General features: G+C 52.2%; 1 protein-coding gene across 5 annotated transcripts in view; it reads right to left on the bottom strand.

The window, feature by feature from the left end:
- The window catches only part of CACNA1E (calcium voltage-gated channel subunit alpha1 E), a 505625-nt gene that overhangs the window by 61695 nt on the left and 423192 nt on the right, over positions 1 to 20738 (bottom strand). For all 5 annotated transcript variants that reach the window (XM_059145253.1, XM_059145252.1, XM_059145248.1 and 2 more), the window contains 9 exons: positions 19289 to 19356; positions 18447 to 18544; positions 14110 to 14166; positions 12369 to 13016; positions 11625 to 11938; positions 9369 to 9528; positions 8089 to 8218; positions 7341 to 7400; positions 5754 to 5860 (listed from right to left, as the gene is read on the bottom strand). In XM_059145253.1, coding sequence (XP_059001236.1) covers positions 5754 to 5860; positions 7341 to 7400; positions 8089 to 8218; positions 9369 to 9528; positions 11625 to 11938; positions 12369 to 13016; positions 14110 to 14166; positions 18447 to 18544; positions 19289 to 19356 — 1642 coding nt within the window. The remainder of the gene's footprint in view (positions 1 to 5753; positions 5861 to 7340; positions 7401 to 8088; positions 8219 to 9368; positions 9529 to 11624; positions 11939 to 12368; positions 13017 to 14109; positions 14167 to 18446; positions 18545 to 19288; positions 19357 to 20738) is intronic.

The following is a 20738-nucleotide window of genomic DNA, read 5'->3' as shown; positions in this document are numbered from 1 at the left end:
GCCTCTTGGCCATTAATCACCTTTAGGGTCCCTGCCTGGGCACAAAGTCAGGGAAAGTCACTCTTGAGGTGACCCTTAAAGCTGGAGTCTGGAGGAACAACATCCTTCTATCTGCTCACTGCTGGAAATTTCCAATTCCAGCTCAGCCAGCATCCTAAATCCACAGTTAATTGGCTACCTGATGGCAAAATTTAATTTTAATCCTTCATTCTCTTCCACAGAACAGTGGCACTGGATGACCTGTCTGGCTCAGTGGCAAGTGGGTCTTCTTTGCATGAAGCAGGACTTTGTCTACTTTTTTTGCCCTCCTCCAAGATTAATGGGTCATGACAGTTTCCTTTGGGAGATGCCCCTTTCAGTTCTACAAGAATAGGGGTTGTCAAGAAAGAAATCCCACAGCAAAGCGTGAGATGTGAGGAGGATTGCCTCAGACACAGGCAAGCAGTGAAGAACAGGGAGGAGTCAGGCATAGGGAGAAATGTCTGTTCTATTGTTCTGTGCTCTGCTAAGGGGAAGTACCTACTAGCATTTCAGCTCTGGATAGCCACTCCTTTCCCCGAGCACACATTCACACCTTTACGAATACAAAACAAACCAGGGTACCATATTCTGCAGCTCCTTAGGGCCCTTCCAAATCTAAAATTATCTCTGTGTATTTCACTGAATGAATTCAGAACCAGCTTGGCCACTGCAGCTGGTTCTGAATGCATTCAAAGGACCTTATCCATCTTAAAGACCAGGGCAGAGTGTCAAGTGTCAGAAAAGCAACATACTTCAATGAAAAGAATGTAATAAAAGCTAATGTGGGAATTCTGGTTCCTTCTGGCATCAAGAGGCAGATTGACTCATGTTTTTCCTTTCTGGCCAAGCACTGAATAATTAAAGGCCAAGTGCGGTTGTGATCCAGATCCCCCACGTGCCAGGGAGCCCTGACCTTACCTCATGCCCTGCTAAGATGGCAGGCAGTAAGGGAGAGCTTGGGTCTCAGCGGCCAGAGAGCATGCGTGACTCTGACTGATGCACCAGCCCCAGTGGGGGGAGGAGGTAGGAGCAGAACTGCTCATTATTTTTCTTTGAGATTGTTTGTGTGGACAAGTCATTATAAGCTGTGAGTTTACTAATTAGAACCCAATCCAGGATAGCTGGCTACCTGGTGACTTGACTTGAGCTAGTTAAGTAACACGCTGTGGAACAATGAGAATGAGGAGGATGAGGGGCTTGGTTGGGTTGGAGTGAAGGATCTCACACACACATACATCCCTGTGCTCTCCCTGCCTTTCCTCCTGAGATGCTGTCCCTGCCCAACTGCCCGTCCAAATCCCTTCACAAGCCACTTCACATGCAAAACCCGAAGGCCAGATAGCATCACCCCCTCACTGCGCATAATCCTGTAAGGTTCAGGAACTCAACCTGACATAGGGGCTGCCTAATTTCCCTATGAGGCAGCTGCCTCCAGGAGGATGTCCCCAAATGAGGGAATGTGCCTGAGGTGCAGATACCCAGAAATGCCAAGGCTGGAACCATCTTTGTTGTCCCGCCCAGGAGGCTGGGAGGCAGACATGATGGTAACAGGGTGTGAGGAAACTGGGACAAGCAGTTGCTGGCCTTTTGGTATAAAATAATGATCAAACAGAAGAATCCCTCTTTTTCAGATAGAAAAAGATAAAAGAGAAAGGTTTCACAGACCCAGTCACTCACCAGACTTTTCTTGAAACCTCAAGGAGGAAAAGGCATGGTCAGGACATTTATAGTTGGCGAACACTCTGTGTCTCCATATGGCCCAGAGAGTGGGGTGTTGTGAGGGCAGCGGAATGAGGGAGAAACAAAGCCAACCTCTGCCAAAACTCTGCCCGTCTCCCTACACAGGTATCTGGCTGAGGCAAGGAGACCCGAGTGTTCTTATAAATGCTTTATAATGTAAAAATGTGCCGGGAGGAATAGGAAAGGTGCCATTGGAGTATCTTTCCGTTGATTTTCTCATCTCCCGGTACGCCCACACTTAGAAAAGAAATCCCCGTCCCCTCCTCCTCAAAAGTCAATAATAAAAGTTCCCAAACAGAATTTGTCAGGTTTACATTATAAAGAATCCCTTCCCTTGAGGTACACAGCTATAGAGAAGAGAGAGTTCTCTTCAGCCACTACGTCAACGACATATATGCTTACAGAAAACATACATGACGGTAGGTGCAGCTCTCTGCCAGAAGGGCTCAGGGGACCACACAGTTTTCTTTGAGAATTCAGCTACAGGACCTTGCTTCCCCTTGGTTAGGGGCTTTCCTCTTGGAACTTGGGTTGGGTTCTGGGAAGATCCTGGCTGGTCGCAGTGACAGGGATGCCAAGTCACCTCTGACTTCTGAGGCATCGCATGAAGGTGTTACCACAGCCATCATGGTCAGATCTGCTCAGACTGAGTAAGAGCCTGAGCAGAAGCCTCCACAGTAGCCTCTGCTCAGGAGGAGGACAGTGAGACGAGGCAAGGGTAAGGCTATCTGAATGGTGGACATCCTCAGGGGCAAATACATGGGTTCTGATGATGAAATCTGTAACTGCAAGGAGGGAGGTCCTTAAAAAGCCTACAGAAAACCCCACATTTGGCTTCCTACTGGCTTGAGCCTCCTACCATGGCCCGGCTGTGCAACACAGGCTTCCTTCTGCTGTGTGCCCCGGGCCAGGCCCTCACTCCACTGACAGGGGGGACCCGGGCCAACCCTACCAAAGTGATGGGAGAGCTGAATTCTCTGGTGCCCTTAATGAGGAAGGAGAGAGAAAAGAGTTAGGAAGCGTGGCACGTGAGCAAGAGAAAGCATTGCCTGGACCTCCGTGACGTGACAAAGGCCAGAGGAGACGGGTGTGAGCCTGTTCCATGAGCAGGAGAAAGGGGAGAGGGGATGTGCATGGCCAGCCGGGAAGGATGGTAGCACAAGAGAGTGGACGGAGAAGGGGGAGCAAGTACCAGTTACACTTCCAGGGACATTAAGAAAAAGTTCAGGAAGTGACATCACTTAAAACAAGTGATGGATCATAACTCTCAATCCATCACGTAAGTGTGGACCCCAGAACCAGGGGATTCTTGGGGTTCCCTGCACTGTACCTGGTCTGAGGACCCACAGAGAGGCTTCGGTTCCGGGGCTGTTAAGGCCTCCCCTGCCACCAGCACCAAAGCCACCATCGCCATGTTTTCAAAGGGCACAAAAAAAGAGAACAAGATAGATGACAACCCTCCAGCCCATCATTGTCACTCTGGACCTGAGGAGAAGACAACAGGACTGTGGACGTGGGGCAGGCATGCAGAGGCTTCCGCTGAAACACAGCTCCTCCCCACGGGCACCTACGTACCTGCCTGGTTACCGGGTTGTGTGTCTGGGTGCCTGTGGGTCTGTGCGCGCCCGCATGTCTGCATGCGTGTGTATGCGCATGTGTGTGTGTAAAACAGCCCGGACGTGGAAACCAGCCTGTGTTCACCTTCGGCCATTTGCACACATTATACATCGACACACACTTGGCTCCGGCATCTCGACTTCAGGATGCGATGAAAGAATGGAAGGATGAGGAAGGGAATTAAGATCCAACAAATCATGGAACATTCCATCGAGATGGATGATGTCCTATATGCTGGCTGACTGAACGGAAGTTTAAAAAAGACATTTGTTGGGGCACCTGGGTGGCTCAGTGGGTTAAGCCACTGCCTTCGGCTCAGGTCATGATCTCGCGTCCCGGGATCGAGTCCCGCATCGGGCTCTCTGCCGAGCAGAGAGCCTGCTTCCTCCTCTCTCTCTCTCTGCCTGCCTCTCTGCCTACTTGTGATCTCTGTCAAATAAATAAATAAAATCAAAAAAAAAAAAAAAAAAAAAAAAAAAAGACATTTGTTGATTGTTCACGTGGTGCCACGCCCTAGGTGCTAAGCACTCCGCAGGCATTGTTTTGACTCCATTGCAGAGATGAAAAACCGAGATTAGGAAGTTTACTATCCTGCTCTGCAGCTCTAGGACATCACGTAGGTACGTAGAGGGGCTGGGATTCAAAAGCAAGTCCAGAGCCCACCCCTCCTCCAATCCTTCCCTGTCACCCCAATGAGCTCTGTTCTTCCTAAAGATGGGGAGGATCCTTTCCCATTCCTTCTCTCTCCTCATCTTTTGTTTCTTCAAAGACAAACTACTTTACTGAGATCAAAATAAGAAAGGACAATATGGTGAATAATATATGCAAATGAATTGATAAAATGAGAAGGAAACTGACCTTTTGAAAACTCAAGGGTGGTATTTATCCTAACAAAGTAAGTAGGCCTCCTGAGGAAAAAGCCGGACTTGAATGATTGTTTTTCTAAGAAGGAGGAAGAGGAGCTGGGAGTCCCCTGGGTAGAGCAAAGTTGTCTTGGTTTTTATCTTGAGATAAGAATTTATACAAGGTCCAGATGTTGGGGGAAATACCATGCTTTTGTGAAATTTCTTTGGAACTAGCTCAGTCATGTCTAATAAGAGGCTTTCTTTTTGTGAGAGGCACAGGTGATTCCATATAACTCTAAAGGTAGGTGCGGTTAATACACTGGTCTACAAGGGGGACAAGGTACGCGGACATTGTCCTGCAAGTCCACCTCAGCGCCACCAGCCACATTGAACCTGGCTCTCCTTTGGAGGGTCCTCCGTGGCTGGCACAGCAATGCAAATGGCCCACTTCTAGGTTCTGGAAAATCTTAAGTCCTTAGGACAGCTGGGGACATTTCATCTCTCCTACAAAGAGCTCCCCACCCTCAGACACTTAGAAAATGTGCCTTCTTCACTGTCACCCCACCTCCTTCTCTGCCAGGATGGGAAGGAGCTGATATGGTGTTTGTGGAGAAGGGAGGGATGGATGAGCCCTTTCTAACCACCTGGACCTGGGAAGGTCCACCCTCTGCAGGTGCTCTACCCCTTCCCTTTGGCAGTATACTGGAAAAGGGGGAGGCTCTCTGGCAGTGCAGCAAGGTACAGACAGGGACCTAAAGCTGTCATTCATCTCCTGGGCACTCTATACAGCATCTTAGGGAAAAGGCCCTGATCATGTGTATTTCTTAGCTAAACCCTGAAGGGCCCAGAGAGCCCCTTCCTTGACTGGATGCCACAGGAAATGTCAGCATGTGGTTGAAAACCTGCTACAGCTGATCAGTGTCTGGGGGAAAAAAAGTTCCCCACATGTAATGAGCACGGCTTAGTCACCTGAATGTTTTCCTCAGTGCGTTACCAAGAAAGTTGTGAAAGTCTTAGGTTCTGGAGCTAAACACATGATCATGGTTCTTATATCTATAAAATATCTCTGGGGTACCCCTGCTCATGGGCAGTCTGTAATCCCTGACTCTGTTCTACCCTCTGTATTCTTCTTCCAAGCGGATTCTTTGTTTGACATACCCAAGAAAGGAAGGGTACATGAGCTGTCCTGGGTCCCTCCCTGAGCCCATGGAGGAACTGCCCACATGAGTGAGCTCCTCCCCATGCTTACTCATCTCCGAGAAAGGAACTCCAGGGCCTCTGGCTTCTTCCTTGGGACTCCCCTGGCTCCTCCTTCACCAGTGCTGCCGTTTGGGGCAGTGAGCTGAAGCTATGAGGCTCGCTGGGGTACCACAGAGGGCAAGTGGGAAGCAGACTTCCAGGGCCGCTTTCTTTGGCACCACTCTGAGGGAACTGCCTCTCACGCTGGCCTTGGAGAAGGCCTCAAATCAGTCCAAGTCTCAGGAAGAAGGGACGAAAGGACATTGAACAAGAAGAAAGAGTTACACTTACGCCAAAGCAAAGGCCACCAATGCACCAACCACCACCACGAAGTCCAGGATGTTCCACAGGTCGCGGAAGTAGGACCCGTCCTGCAGGATCAAGCCTTGGTCTATCATCTGCGGGAGAAGCATATGAACAGCTGCGGATGAGCCCCCAGGAGCCGGCAATGCATCTGGAGCTCAGGGGTCCCCAGGACAATGCCTCTACGGCCATTGCCTCCACAACCAACCCTATACAAGGACCTGGAGAACAAAAGGACAGGTCCCACAGGCTCTCTCCACCTAACTGTGAAGTCCAAGGCCCCGTGTCATAGCCACCAGGGTTCAACTAGACTCCTCAGCCTCACATTTCTCCTTCCTTTAGTGTCTCAGAGCACCAGAGGTCCCCACATATGCACAGATGAGGAATACCCCAGACGGCAGAGACCATGAACAAGACAGTGGGGTGTTAGGCTGATGGGGCACAGACTGGTAAACAGCAAGTGCAGCTAGGACTACATGGAGTCCGGGAGGACTCATCCCTACTTGACCCTCTGCCTTGGCTTGAACCAGGGGGCAATGCTCGGGAGGCAAGGACAGTCCCCATGCCTGTTGAAATGCCAATAGAGTATTACCCTCACCTTAAAAGACCACCAGAGACGTGAGTCAAAGCCAATCAGCAAGGGTCGTTTATTGCAGGTTCGAACCTGGACCTCTGCGGCGCTCGTTGCTGATAACGCCGAGAGGTCCAGAGCTGGGTTGGTGCAGGGTTTTTATAGACAGATATAAACAAGTTTCGGGTGGGGCTGAGCTGATTGATTGACAGTTTGAACAGGCATACTTGGCGTCAGTGAATTGGGTCAGGGGACCCCCGCGTAAAAGCAGACAAAGCAATCTTACAGAAGCAGAACTGGCCGGTTAGCCCACGCATGCGAAAAAAGCACTATCAGGATATTGAAGGCCTGGTTACTATCAAGTAAAGACAATTGGGAGTCTCCTGGTGGAATGTTACATTCCTGCTATCAAGCATCCTTGTTAGTGAGATTTAGGTTTAGAAGAAATTTAACTTTATTTACTTTTCCTTCTACCTCCGCCTCCTTCGGTTTTTTATGGAGGGGAGGGTGACATTAGGGCTATTGATAAGGTAACTTCTTTGTAATCTCAAGGACATTTGCAAACCAAGGGAGACTCCTGTCTTGCAGGATTGTGATCTCAGCAAGTTAACTATTTATCATTTTATGGCAGTCAGGGGTGCCTGAGGAATGCTACACACATGGAGGGGAGCAGGTGAAGGGGGGGTGCAAGGCGCCAGCCTTTGCTTTGTCCTCAGGCAGCCTCCTGCTCCTTCACTGTCTGCATTCCTGACTGTCTGAGAGTGGACAGGCTCCTCCATGGGCCATACCCACAGGTCTGCCCCAGTCTAAACAGACCCCCCCAGTCATGCTGGCCATGATAGACTTCCTCAGACTCCTGAGGCCAGAAGAGGGGTGTCCAAAGGCCCTACTGAGGTCTGTTATTGGTTGGTAGGTGGCAGCACTGGGGAGCAGCACTATACTAAAGGAGCAGACCCATGACCCATCCAAACCCTGGAGCCCAGCTTTTCTCTGGAAGCTTTTACCTTTATGACCATTTCAAAGGTGAACACGCCAGTGAAAACATAGTCAAAATACCTCAGGACCTGTAAGACACAGGAAAGGGAAGAGGCCCAGGTGTGGTCACCAGGCCACACGCACGCCGTCCTGCACCCCCTCCCCAGCTCACTTCTCCCTCAGAACAGAAGCTTGGGCTTGTCACTGTTAGCTGACACAGGGAGGAGAAGAGCCATGCATTCTCCTAGAGCCGCAGGATCCGGTGGTCATTCCTTGGCTCTTCCTTCCCCTTGGCCAGAACTTAACTTCTTGGGTCCCAAACGTCCCACAGATTTCTCCCTCGGGCCCTGGAATCCTTGTCAGTTGCAATCCTCCCCACCCACCTCCTTCATACCTCCTGACATACACACTTGGGACCTCCAGGAGATGTCTCAGCTCCCCAGGGTAGAGTTTCAGCTTCCCAAATTCATGCATATCCCTCACGAGACCCGGCATCAGAGATCCTCCCCCCCACCCACCTCCACCACAAGCCCCTGGGTGGCTGCAAAGACTGGCTGGCTCTGGAGTTAAGGCCTGCCAATGCAGCCTTAGGGGTCTGGGAAGAAGGAGCTGACCTAGGAAGAATCCATACTCTGCCCTGAGCAACAGGAATGGGCCATTTCTTAAGCCTTCCGCATTGCCCCAGGAACCTTCCCTAGTTCACCTTCAACACGGGGCTGGGGAGGGGCTGGGACGGGGTGGGTCCCAGGGCCGATGGCTCGGCTCCCATGCACCCACTTTGTTGCGCTCGGAGTTGGTCAGGACGGGGTCCTCGGCTGCCAGGGCGATGCTGCTGGCCGCGATCACCAGGAGAATGCACATCTCAAAGTAGCGCAGACTCACGATGTAGTGGCAGGCCCTGCGGATCCTGGGAGCAGTGGCAGAGCCAAAGGAGCTGCCTCAGCTTCCCACCCCCCCTCCCCTTTACTCCCCACCCGCGGGCACATCAGCCTCCGCCAGACAGCCAGGCCCTGGCCAGAGGAAGCCATAGGGAGAGCAATTTAATTTCGCAGGCACCACCCGTGATTTAAAGCTCCAGTGGGAGAAGGTAATCAGATTGGTTAGAGGCTGCAGTAGCGCAAGCCAAGATACATTATCCGTAGGCACGTCTGAACCACCGGAGCAGCCCAAGTCAGACAATATGCACTGCGCATGCCCACATGGTACCCTCCACCACCTCTCAGTGTCTACTCCCCCTGCCCCCATATAAAAACTGGGGCATAGCAGGGAAATTGGAAGAACCAAGAAACGTTAATGATACACCTGGAGTCTAAGATCCTAATGAGAGCAGCGACAGGTTTTTATGAGCCCCAGTATGCTGATTAAAGTGATTATGTTCCACAGACTGTATTCTGGACTTGTGACTTGACATACATTAGCCCAAGTTCCTTCCTTCCCAGAGCCTTGCCAGAATACTGCCCATACGGTCACTGAAAACCTTTCTGTCTTCCTAGCCACAGAAGCTGGTCTCTCTGTACATCTTGCTCATTTTGGGGGCAAAAGACAGCTCAGTCTAACCTTCCACAATCTTCTCTGCCACCTCCATCTTATGCCCCTACCTCTGCTTTGAGGAACCATGCCCATTTCAAAATCCACATTTGGGGTTCTGGGACCAATACTCTTAAACCCCAGTGGGCCATCTATTTATTCTAGGCTGCATATTCTCAGCTCTGTCTACCCCTGGAATATTTGGTGAAACATCTGAAGTAGACTGCCTTCCTCCCACCCCACCCCCACACAACTCACCAACCAAATGAAAGGACTAAGAGGCATGGGATCATTTTCTCCTGACATCTCTCATGCTTCCCTATCTTATTTTGTGGACTTGGCACAGAGCTCAGAGGCTTTTCAATCCCATGACCCAGCTCCACCAGTGAGCGTTCTATATGTTCTGGGTGTCCAGCCACAGTCCACTAAGAAGGATCAGGAGAAGGAGTGGACCCTGATCTCTCCTTCTCGTCACCCCGCCCTCGCTCTAACCCTGGCACCAAAGGGGGAGTGACAGGAGGGGGCCTTACGGGTTGGTGGTGCTGAAGATGAACATGGAGCTGTGGGGCACCATGGCTTTGCCTGTCTCGCGCTTCTCCTTCTTCTGCTGCTTCTTTTCCACCTCTTCCTCCTCCTCTTTGATCTCTGCCTCCTTCAAGGGACTGGCTTCTCCATCAGTCTTGTTGCTAACTGCAAAAAGGACATGGTGAAATCATCAGAAACCTTGCCACCCGTGAGAATGGTATCCCTTGGGGACAGGATAGAAAGGAGGGGAAGGGGTTAGAGGAATGTGTCTAGCCAGGTACGTTGCAAACACTGGAGATGTTCACTATTACACAGAGTTAAGCCCTTACTCTCGTTCTTGCCTGGCCGTCACCCTAATTTTACATGGTATGCCCTTTTTTGGATGTATAAATAATAATCACATTTTCCAGGGTCAGAGAAGGCTTGTTTCTGTTGTAAAGTTTACAAAGTTGACATATCTAAGATCTAGATTCTTTGCCTATATTCATTTACTGAATTTTCACCTCACTACACCCTGAGCGGCATGTAGTCCTGCCCATTATACAGTCAGGAAAATTGAAGTTCAGGGAATTCAAGTACTTATCCTAGGTTCATACAGCTAGTTCCCGATTCAAAATCCTGTAGCCTTTCAATGATCTCACACTGCAATGGAAGATTTTAAGAAACCGTTACTCTGTTTGCGGCTGACTTTCTGTCTGTGCTTGTTTCATTCATGATTAATGTTGAAATGGCAATGCAATATTCATGCCTCTATGGGACCATGGCTGCACTCCAGGATGGGGAGGAGGAAGGAGCCGGAGGCTGAGGGGAGCTCTTGGGCCACCACCCTCACTTTCCACATGCAAGTCACAATGCAGGGTGAGTGGCAGCGAGGCAGAAGCTCTCCAAACAGGGCAGGGGATGTCGTCAGCCTCTACCACTGTTCGCTCTCAGAGAATGCCTCTACCCTGGAAACCTTTGAGGTTCCGGCCCCTTCTGAGTCCTTCCAAGACGTAACTCATCCAAAAGGTCTCTGATAATACGCTCTTACCTATGACCAAGGCCATCGACCAGCCCCAGAAAAAAAACTTCTTAACGTTTCTCATTAGAGAGGGTCCAAAGCACTAATACTAGAGCATAAAATGAAACAGACAGCAAAAATGGTTGTCCGAAATCCCAAGACAGGACCAAGCCAACCCCAGGGAGCACTGCACATGGGAGATTTCATTTTCTTAAGTACTGCTGGCATTCTGAGTGTAGAGAAGGTGACAGAATGGAGATGCAGCACCGGGAGAAAGAAAAACGGGGAGAGCAGAAAACTGTTCTGTGAACAGAAAAAGAAGGAAACGGGAGAAACACAGCCAGGGAGGTTGCAATTCAGTGGCCATGGAGCAAACGTGGGATTAAGGCAGGAGTGGGTGTGTGGGGAGGGTCAGGGAGGGGATGGAGTCGGGAAGGAGGGAAGGGGGTGGGGTTAGTACAGGATAGGGGTGGGCTTAGGGCAGGGATGGGGTTAGGGCAGACATGGGGTAGAGATTAAGTTTAGGGCTGAGAGAAGGATGGGATTGAGGGAGGAAAAGGGAAACAAGGACAGGAGTGAGGTTGGGGTGGGGTTAGGGAGGGGATGGGGGTGGGGGTAGTCCAGTGATTTTTGTCTCCCCTTTTGAGGTCTGAAAATTAATGTCCATTTCCTGAGATATCTGGGATAAAAACTGAGTAAAACCTCCTTGGAGAAAAGAGTAGATAAGAGTAACAGATTCCTAAAATGTTAGTGCTGAGAAAGACCTCAGAGATCACCCAATTCAATGCTTTCACTGGGCTGACAATCTGAGTCTCTGGGAGAAGCAGAGGTTTGTGGAAGCCACATTGAGCAGCTCTGGGCCATCTCCTGCTCCTTCAGAGGTTCCCTAAGCTGTCCAAGTGACAGGGCACCTCAGAGGTCCTAGAGACCACCACCAAATATTCACACTACAAGTCAAACAGCTGAACATATATCTGGGTACAAAACCACATGTGATCTCGCTGAAGGCTCTATGGTGGTCACCAGGGCCAAGGCTGAAGGAAATTTTATGGGCAAAGCTTAAGGTGGAGAAAATTCCAACTTGTTTTTCCTGCAAACCAAGCTAAGACCACTGCTATTGTTTACTTGCTGACGAATGACTTCATCCTGCTGGTGGGATTTTCCCCATAGCCTCGCTGAGTGACTCCAGAGCCACAATGGTCCCCAGCCCCGGGGTGGGATGGGCAATGAGGTTCAAAGGGGACAGGGACTGCGTTCTCACTGTGAACCACAGTTGAGTCCACCAAGGGGCCCACGTCTGGGATGGCGACGGTGACGCTGGTGCTGTCGGTGTTGGCCTTGTCTGTGTTGGCTGTGGTGCAGGAGAGGTCAGGCTCACTCTGGCTGATGGCCCGGCCTATATCCAGCTGCACGTCGCCCAGCAGGGCTTGCTCGCTGCTGCCCTCCGCCTCCTGCTCCGTCAGCACCATGTCCTTCCCCATTTCCAGCTCCGGCTCGGGCCGGACCAGAGGCGTGTTGGCCTCATCGAGGGCTCCTGCCAGCCCGCAGCCTCTGGGCACCATGAGACTGTTGGTCCTGGAGGGACAGAGGAGGAGACTGCTGGTGCTCAGATAGGAAGAAGCTGTTCTCAAGTGGTGGGTGAGCCAGACAAGAGGGGAAAGTGAGGGAAGCCCGAAAGCCTTGCTGGAGAGCATAGCATCTGCTGTCTCCCACCCCGACCCACCCAGCTGGGGGGCAGCTAGGACCCCCAGGCAGTGTTCAGGCCTTCTTCTGGTCCACCCACCTGTGACCCGCTCCCAACAGGAGATGCCCTAGAAGAACAGATGCTGGTTTTCAAGGGAACAGAGTCCCTCACCTATCATAGCCACGCACACCTGATGAAGGGGGTGTTAGCAGCCTCTCCGTTTTGTAAAAGGGAAAACCGAGGGTCAGATAGGATGGTCCTGGAGAATCCTTCTCACCAGCAGGGCTAGATGCCTCCGGGGCACTCCTGTGACCACCCTACCTCCTCAAGTCTTGGCTTCTCTCCTCTTCCTGGATTGTGGGTTCCTTGCCCGTGTGGCTGCCCCTGGACTCGCGGTCCTTCTCCCCGTCGGTGGCCACCCCTTCATCCAGACTCCGCTCCTGGCTGGCCGACCGGCTCCGAGAGGTGGAGGAGAGCTCTTTGCCTTCTGTCCTGACGCGACGGTGCCGGCTGCGCCTCTGGCTCTGCCTGTGCCTGGCACGGTCCTCGAAGGTCACCACGGTCTCCCCTCCCCCAGCCTCCTGCTGGGTCGGGTCACAGTGGCCACGACAGGGCCGGGCCAGCCACGGTGGCTCCCGTTTGCCCAGGGACAGGGGGCTCCTCTGGTTGTCCAGGGCACTCGACAGGTCCCCTCCATCCCCCTTGAGGGACCCCCCGCGGCTGATGCGCTCCTCCTCACACTTCTCCAGGCCCAGGCCCAGACCCTCGATGGGCCTGGGTCTCCGGTAGAGGCTGGGGTGGGCATTGAGTGGGTTGAGGGGGCTCAGCGGGTTGAGGGGGTTGAGGGGGTTCATTGGTGGGGCCTCCTCTTTATTGAGGGCCTCCTGGCTGGACATCTGCATGTGCCTCCGCAGCTGGCTGGTGCGCTGCTCCCACACCGACATGTGGTGCCGGCGCCTCCGCTCCCTCCTGCCAAAGGGAAAAGGGCGAGGACCCGGGTCAGAGCCGGACAGCCGGAGGCGAGGCAGGGAGCCACTGAGGTGCAGACCCGCCCTCAGCAGCCACGGCAAAGGGGCGGGACACATGGGGGGGGGGGCAGCAAACGGGAGAGCCCCGCACCTGCAGACAGGAAGCACAGAGAGAGGCAAGGAGCAGAGTGGGCCACGCCCGAGGAGGCGGCTGGAGCAGCACCTCCTAGCGTGCGGGGCTTCCCACTGTCCTCCTGCTCCGCAGCCGCGGGGGTGGGGGGGGCGCGAGCCCTGGATGGAGCCCCCGCGGCCTGCAGGACAGTGGTACTAAGGCTCACCCGGTCTGCACTCCCCTGCTCTCCTTTGCCCTCAGGACATCCAACTACACCCACCCTGTGCTCCGCACTGGCCCTTAATGCCGGGTCAGAGACCTTTGTTCCCCCTGCTGTCCCTGTCCTCTGCCCCTCAGATGACAGCCGGGAGTGGGGGGGACACAGGCTGAGAAGCACAGCGGCGGGATCCTCTGAGAGGACAGCTGACGGCGGTGACTAGCGGACCCGGGCTGGCATCCCCCTCAGAGAACAGGCGTGCCGTGGCTCTCTTCCACGGCGGCTAATGGAAACCACGGGACCGCGTGTGCCGAGAGCGCCGGCGGCTGCCTCTCAAGCCCCCTGCTGCACGCCTCGGCTCAGGGCCTGGGCGAGCCCGCACGCGGCCGCGGGCCCGCGCACGGTGACGCGCACGGGGCTGAGCTCCTGCGGGCGGGAGGCTCGTCACTACTTCCGCTCACACGTGCCCACGCGCATCCCCGTGGAGGGCCCCGCGCGCCCACACGGAGGAAGCACGCCGCCGCGTGCCTGCTCGCAGGCCGCACGGAGAAGGGCACGACACACGGGGTCACGTACCGTAGACACACACTGAACTGAGCACAAGTGGAGAGGTGCGGAGGACAGTGTCCACGGAACACACGCACACACCACGGCACACGCTGACATGCACACCCGGCGCCACTGTGTCCGCGGTGGGGGCGGAGACACGGCGTCCCCACACACACACAGAACCGCTCACAGACACGCAGACCGGTACACACATACAGGTGGCTGCTGCGTGGCTCCCACATCGACATGTGGTGTCTTCGCCTTCTGTCTCTTCTGGGAAAGAAAAACGAACAGGTTCAGTTCACCCCCACCTCTCAGAACCACAAGCCCCACAGCCACCAGTCAGTTTCCAGGGAGAGGCACGGGGTCCTCTAGGTGCCCACACGTTCTCCACATGCCTGCTGCCCTCAGGAGGCTCCTAACCTTCAACTTGCCCTGGGAGTGACCTTTGTTGCCTCACTGTGTGCAGACACGCAGATCTGGTGTGGGAAGCGCACATGCAGACACTCGGGTGTCTTATCTCATGGGGGACAGGGCTTCAGGTGCTCCGTCTTCATGCCCCACAGGCCCCCACACTTGCCCCGAACTGCCCTTACGAGATCTATTCTGGAAATCTTACAAACTTGCATGAGTAGTATTTCCCCAGTCACGTCTGGGATTCACACATGGGTGTGACTCCCCAGCTCCTCAGTCCAGGCACTGTAACTCATGCAGGAACACGTGCCTCGCCATGCAGGCCATCAGAGCCACGGAGCAGCCCACAGCCACAGGAAGGGTCCCCGTGCCATGGGCTGCTGGCCGTGTACTTCAGGATACGTGCGACAGCCCTGCAACTGTGCAACACAGTGATCCCAGCCAGAGGTCTTCCAGACTCCGTCTGGTCAGCTAGGGAAAGCATAGTGTCAGCCTTCTCAGCCATGCGCAGGGGAGAAAATCTTTCTCCAGATACACACATGCTGTGTCCTTCCCTTTCCAAGGTCCAGAGAAGGTCAGACCGGCAGGGTGTGGGCATTACCCACAAAGGCAAATGGGACTCCTAGAAATGAAGCTCTTGGCGTCATGTCCATGCTCCAGTGGAGGACGACACATGTGAACACCCGTGGAGCGAGCCCGCCCCCAATGTGGGCTGACAGACCCAGTCTGGCCTCAACCTGGGACATGCTTGGCAACTGCTGCTCCCTCCCTGACCAACAGAGAACATGCTAGACCGAGAAGCACTGCTCAACTGCCATGTCCCACAGCCACACGGAAGCCTGAGACACGGGTGAGCTGAGGGAAGAGAGGCAGCTCGTGGGAGCCTCACTTGGCATCTGGAAGAGGCACAGTGTGTACGAGCATCCACGGGGTGGGTGCAGACATCACTGTGGAGAGGCCTGCAAGCGCCCCAACTGTGTGCAGCCCTCAGCAGAGGCAGCTGCCGTGTGAGGAGGCCCACGTGGGGTGCCAGTGCCAAGCCTGGGTAGCACACAGAACGAGAAGGACCCGCTCTAGCCAGGCAGCATGCACACCCACTAGGGGAAGCAGATGCTACCATCTCTTTGCAAATTTTCCAATACTCAAGTATCAGCTCTCCAGAAGCATATGAGTCAAGAGTTTAAGTACATGGAAGAATTCTCTTCCTCATGAATGCACACATGTGCACGCGCACACACACACACACACACACACACAGGCCAGGCAAAAAGAGACCCAACTTTTAATTCCCATACAGACCAGATACACACTTCAAACTCCACTTCTCCACTCACACATACACATATCCCAATTCACAGCCCATCATTAATACACCTTCACTCCTAAAAATCACACAGAGAAGCACTGACATCGCTCCAGCTCATGCATACGTGACCTCACATACACCTGACATTAACCTTGTGGATCAGGAAGGGCAGCGGCATCCTTCCTACTTCAAAGATGGGGCAACAGAGTTTCTAGGATCCTCAGTGGCTCTCTGTCCAAGGACACTGAGCATGGGAGTGACAGAACCAGCCCTCAGACCTCCTGACTTGTGACAATGCTCTTTTCAGGTTTCTCTATGGACACCCACCTCCTCGGTTGTCCGGTAGTCCAGAAATCAGGGGTCCTGCCTGCACTCCGGAGTAGCACCCACCCACCCTGACATCGCTCCCACCAGCAGCACCCACTCTATGACCAGAGCTAGATCTCCGCTCATCTTGGATGGTATAGCACCTTCTTCCACCTCACCGTGCCCAGACACGCACACAGCTCACTGCCTACAGCCCTATGTCTACCAGCATTTCATTCATTCTTTCATTCCACAAATAGTGAGTTTCTACTCTGGGCCAAGCATCTTCCCAACTCACGTCTCCAAACCCACTCTTCCCCTGCTTCTTCATCTCAGTAAATAGAACCACCCACTCCTAAGTGACAGCCAGCCCTCCCCATCAGCATGTTTGCATACCTGTGTGTGTATATTTTTAACCGAAACTCATGAGTGCAGGGAAGGTGAGGAAGGAACGACTCAAGGCCCAGAGATTATTCCAGAGAGGAAGGAGTTGCTCTGCCTTTCTCCATTAATCATTAACAAAGTTTGAGGGCCGATTTTTTTTTCTCGCTCACAGAGAAGTGGCTTGGAGGCCAGGCCTTCAGTTTTGAAAGGTGAGGGCAAGACGATGACCATCCAGGGGAAGGAGAGCCCCACATATAACTCTGGGATGATTCTAAAGGGTGAGGCAGAGGACATTCAGAGCCCTTCCCATGAGCACCTGACGAAGAAAGGCTTCTCCCCAACCAGATTCAAGTAGTAGATGACAGGGTCTAGTATCCAGGTAGAGTTGCACCTCCCGGGGGCCTCAAAGCCTCCCCATCCATTCCCAGGGCCACCCACCCAGACCTCACAGAGGCTCAGAAGCCACAAACGGGATTCTCAGCTCCTCCTCCAACACCTTCCTCTGGCTCTACACCAGGCCCACGCCTTGCTAGTTCTGCCAGCAACTTCAGGTCCAGGCTAAATCCTTTAAGTCTACGCTCGTTGCTCCACTATCATTGGCCAGTCTCTCCCTAATCCACTCCAGCTGGATTCTGTTCCCACTGGGCCACTGAAACTGAAGGTTGCTAACAACATTCATTTTGCCAAACCCAATGGCCCCTTTTCTGTCCTCAGCTTATGTGATCTTTCGATGGTATTTGGCTGTACTGTCCACTTGTGCCTTCCTGAAGAGTTCTCTTCTCTAGGTCCCCACGATAGGACACTTCCCTGTCCTTTCTTTCTACTCCTAATTGCTCCCGGTGTCCTCTGCGGGTTTCTCCTCTGCCAGACCTCGAGGCACAGGAGAGCTCTGGGCCTCTGTCCTGAACAACCCTGTCTCCATGACAACTCTCTGCCAGCTCACCCGTGCTGAGAGCTTAATACTGTCCAAATACAAATGTCTCCCCCCAACTCCTCATTTCCAACGCGGACTTTTCTTTTGAGCTTCGCCCTCATGTAACCAATGGCCTATTCAGCATCTTCACTTAGATGTTCTCTAAGCATCTCAGATTTATTGTGGCCAAAATGAACCTTGGATTTCCACTGTTCTCCAGACTCTCAGGAAGTACCAGCACCATCTACCTAGTTGCATCAAAACTTAAAACATGAGAGAAATATTTCTTTTTTCTTCTTATCCCCACCCCCAGCCCATTTAACCCATCACCTCTTCCTATTGGTCCTCCCTCCAAAGCACAGACTGAATGGGATTCTCATCTCCTCCATTGCTATGGTTTCAACCACCACTACTGTCACCTACTTTACTCTTAGAGCCAACCCTCTGTCTCCCTGCCTCCACCCTGGGCCCTTCTTCATAGAGCAGAGCGACCTTTTAAAGTATATATCATGCTATATGAGGCACCTGGGTGGTTCAGTTGATTAAGTGTCTGCCTTGGGCTCAAGTCACGATCTCAGGGTCCGAGGTCAGGCCCCACATCCAGTTCCCTGCTGAGCAGGAAGTCTGCTTCTCCCTTTCCTTCTGCCCCTCCCCCTTCTCATGCTCTGTCTCAAACAAATAAATAAAACATGTTTTTAAAAAAGCATAGGTCACATAGTATCCATCCTTCTGCCTTAGACCCTCCACGGCTGCAATTAGAAAAAAGGCTAAGACCCTTTAGCTGGGCCTCCAGGATCTTCGTGGCCATGTCTCCTTCTATTTCTCCTTGCTCCGTGCCCACCAGCCACCCCGCACCCTCGCTGGAGAAAGCTCTTCCTTTCTGATGTCACATGACCGCCTTCTCCACGTACAGATCTCTGCTTGAATTTCACCTCTTCAAAGAATCCCTTCCAGGCTGCCTGTAAGTACTCTATCCAATTCTTTTTCCTCTGTGTTATCCTGCTCTATGTGCCTTAGAGCAGTGATCACCACCTAAAATCATTTACACGTCTATTATCTCTCTCACTAAAATAAAACTCCATGAGAGGACGCTGTCTTGTTCACCGTTGTATCCTAAGGACATTTCCCAGCACGGAGGAGGCATCCTCTGAGAATATACCATTTTGAGTGGATGAATTGGCTGTTAGCACAGGAGCCCAGGGGTCAGTTAAGTGGGGACAGCCAACTCACTCGATAGAAGGCATGTTGGGTGCAGACATCGGGCTGACCTCCTTGGCCTTCTGCAATGCATGTTTCTGGTTGAAAGCCTCCTCTTCTTCTTGCTCATCCTAGACACAAAGCAGAGATGGCTTTGCCTGGGATCCCCATGAAGGAGAATAGCTCCCCGGCTCTCCCCACAAGTTCGGGACACCAGGTGAGACGAGGAAGGCAGGGAAGGACCTTAAACAAGGCAGGAGGAGGGTGGGTTGGGCTCAGAGGCGTCAGGTGGCCAGGTGCCGGGCACCTTGGGAGACAGAAGCCTCCACAGCCTGGCATGGCCAGTAGTTCTGGTCTCCAGCCTGCCCCATAGGCTTCCCCACAGTTTCTCAGGAAAGCCATGGGATTCTACCCTAAGCTCTAGCCCCTAGTGGAGCGCATGGCAGTGGAGGTCAGAAAATGGAGCTGACACATCTCAGATGTTCTGCAGTGCATGCAAGGAATGGAACAGGGCCCTTCCAGTCAGACCCGTCCAGAGTACATTGTTAAGGCTGTGCCTCTACTCGTGCCCTTTCTCCTGCCCAGCTAAGTGGCCTCACCCCAGGTGATCAGGCAAGGACCTCATCCCCTCACCTCCATTCCTGGTGTAGGTGTCCCCTCTTTGTAACGACACTGGGGAAAGCCAGTTCAGGTGAAATGACTAGAGCTACTAAGAACACACATCTTCTCAGCCTGCTCTAGTCTCCCACGTAGAGTATTTTACTGGATCCTAACAATGATCCTGTGAGGTATGCAAAGCAGCTAGGGTGTTTCCATGCTCTAGATGAAATGCTCAATGGCACAAGAAAACCATGAGATCTGCAGAGAATGCTTACCTTGGTCAGCTCCTGGGCATTGGCCAGATTGTCCACAGCAATGGCCAAGAACACGTTCAGCAGTGTGTCTGGGGTGATGGGTTAAGGATGGGCAAGTAAGAAAACCAAAAGGCTTCAGCAAGACTGAGAGGGTTTCCTCAAGGTCTTTGCTGTCTGAGATCCAGCAGGAAGAGAAGCTACCCCATGGCATCAGTTAGGCAGAGGTTATGCAGTTCTGTCTGAAGGAGAGTATCGCTTCTTCCTTCCACAGATCTTCTCTTTGCCTAGGACGTGGAGATAGCTGAATCCAACCACTCAGGGGCCAAGCTGGAGTAAGGGGGCCTTTAGACACGTATGGCCTCCACTCATAGCAATATTGAATCTGGCACAATGTGATGTTAGGGAGCTCAATGCTGGAGTTTACCTCTCCTTTCTGGGAAGCTAGAATTGAAGCCCACCCAGACCAAGATCCTACTCTGATCTTAAAGGTGAAAAGAAGATTCCACAGACCCATCACTGAATGGCTCTCAATAATGGAATGCTAAGTTCTCTCATTCTTTTTATCTTAGAAGACTTCCATATTTTATTCAACAACAATGTCATGGAGCATACAAGATCATTATGGAACACATTTCCATTCCAAGCTCTAGCCACTGAAGTCCCAATTTTCCAACTGTCTTTGAGGTCCCGGCGTTGCAGAATATAGAGCTGGTTTTAGCATCAAAGTCCAGGTCTGACTACCCTCAGAGGAACAGGGAACTCAAGGTGCCATTGTCACAAACTGGACTTCCTTTTCTGTGACCCACTGGATAACTTTCCTCCTATGGGTGTCTCATGTTTGGTTCACAGTCTGCTCTGGGCCCTAGAAATTTTGGGGGCAGAAAAGTTAAAGGAATAGCTTGTCTCCATGAGAATATGGGAAAAGCAGAAGTACAGCTACATCACATGGCTCTCCCTTCTTACTCCACCAATGCCATTTCAAGGGAAGTCCCATCTCCCACAAACATCCAGTGATTGTGTAGAAGTCTGTAGTACATAAGGTGCATCCAAATAAATGATCTCACCTACTACTCACAACTAATAAAGGAATCGATGCTGTTATCCTCCTTACAGAGTTGAAAACTAAAAGCTCAGGCAGATTAGGGGACTTTCCTGAGGCCACAAAGCTGGTAAACAGAATTGCTGAGATTAAAACCTAAATCTTCCTAGTCTAGATCCTACGACCAGGTATGGGTTTGGGAATTAAATGGACTTGATTTCCAATCTCCCCGTACAATTTAATAATTGTTTGACTTACTTCTTCTAAGTCATGGGTCAGATGAACTAGTTCCTATAAAACATTTAGTACAGGCTCTCGTGAATATCACAAATACAATAAGTGTTAGCTATGCTAAATAGCAACATCATTAATCATAATACTGATATTTCTGAGATCTTACTATGTGCAGGTCCTGTTCTATATTAACATGTA

Source organism: Mustela lutreola, chromosome 14 (assembly GCF_030435805.1).
Source record: "Mustela lutreola isolate mMusLut2 chromosome 14, mMusLut2.pri, whole genome shotgun sequence".
Classification (NCBI taxonomy): Eukaryota; Metazoa; Chordata; class Mammalia; order Carnivora; family Mustelidae; genus Mustela; species Mustela lutreola.
Note: the sequence above shows the minus strand (reverse complement) of the source record. Positions and strands in the feature narration are given on the sequence as shown.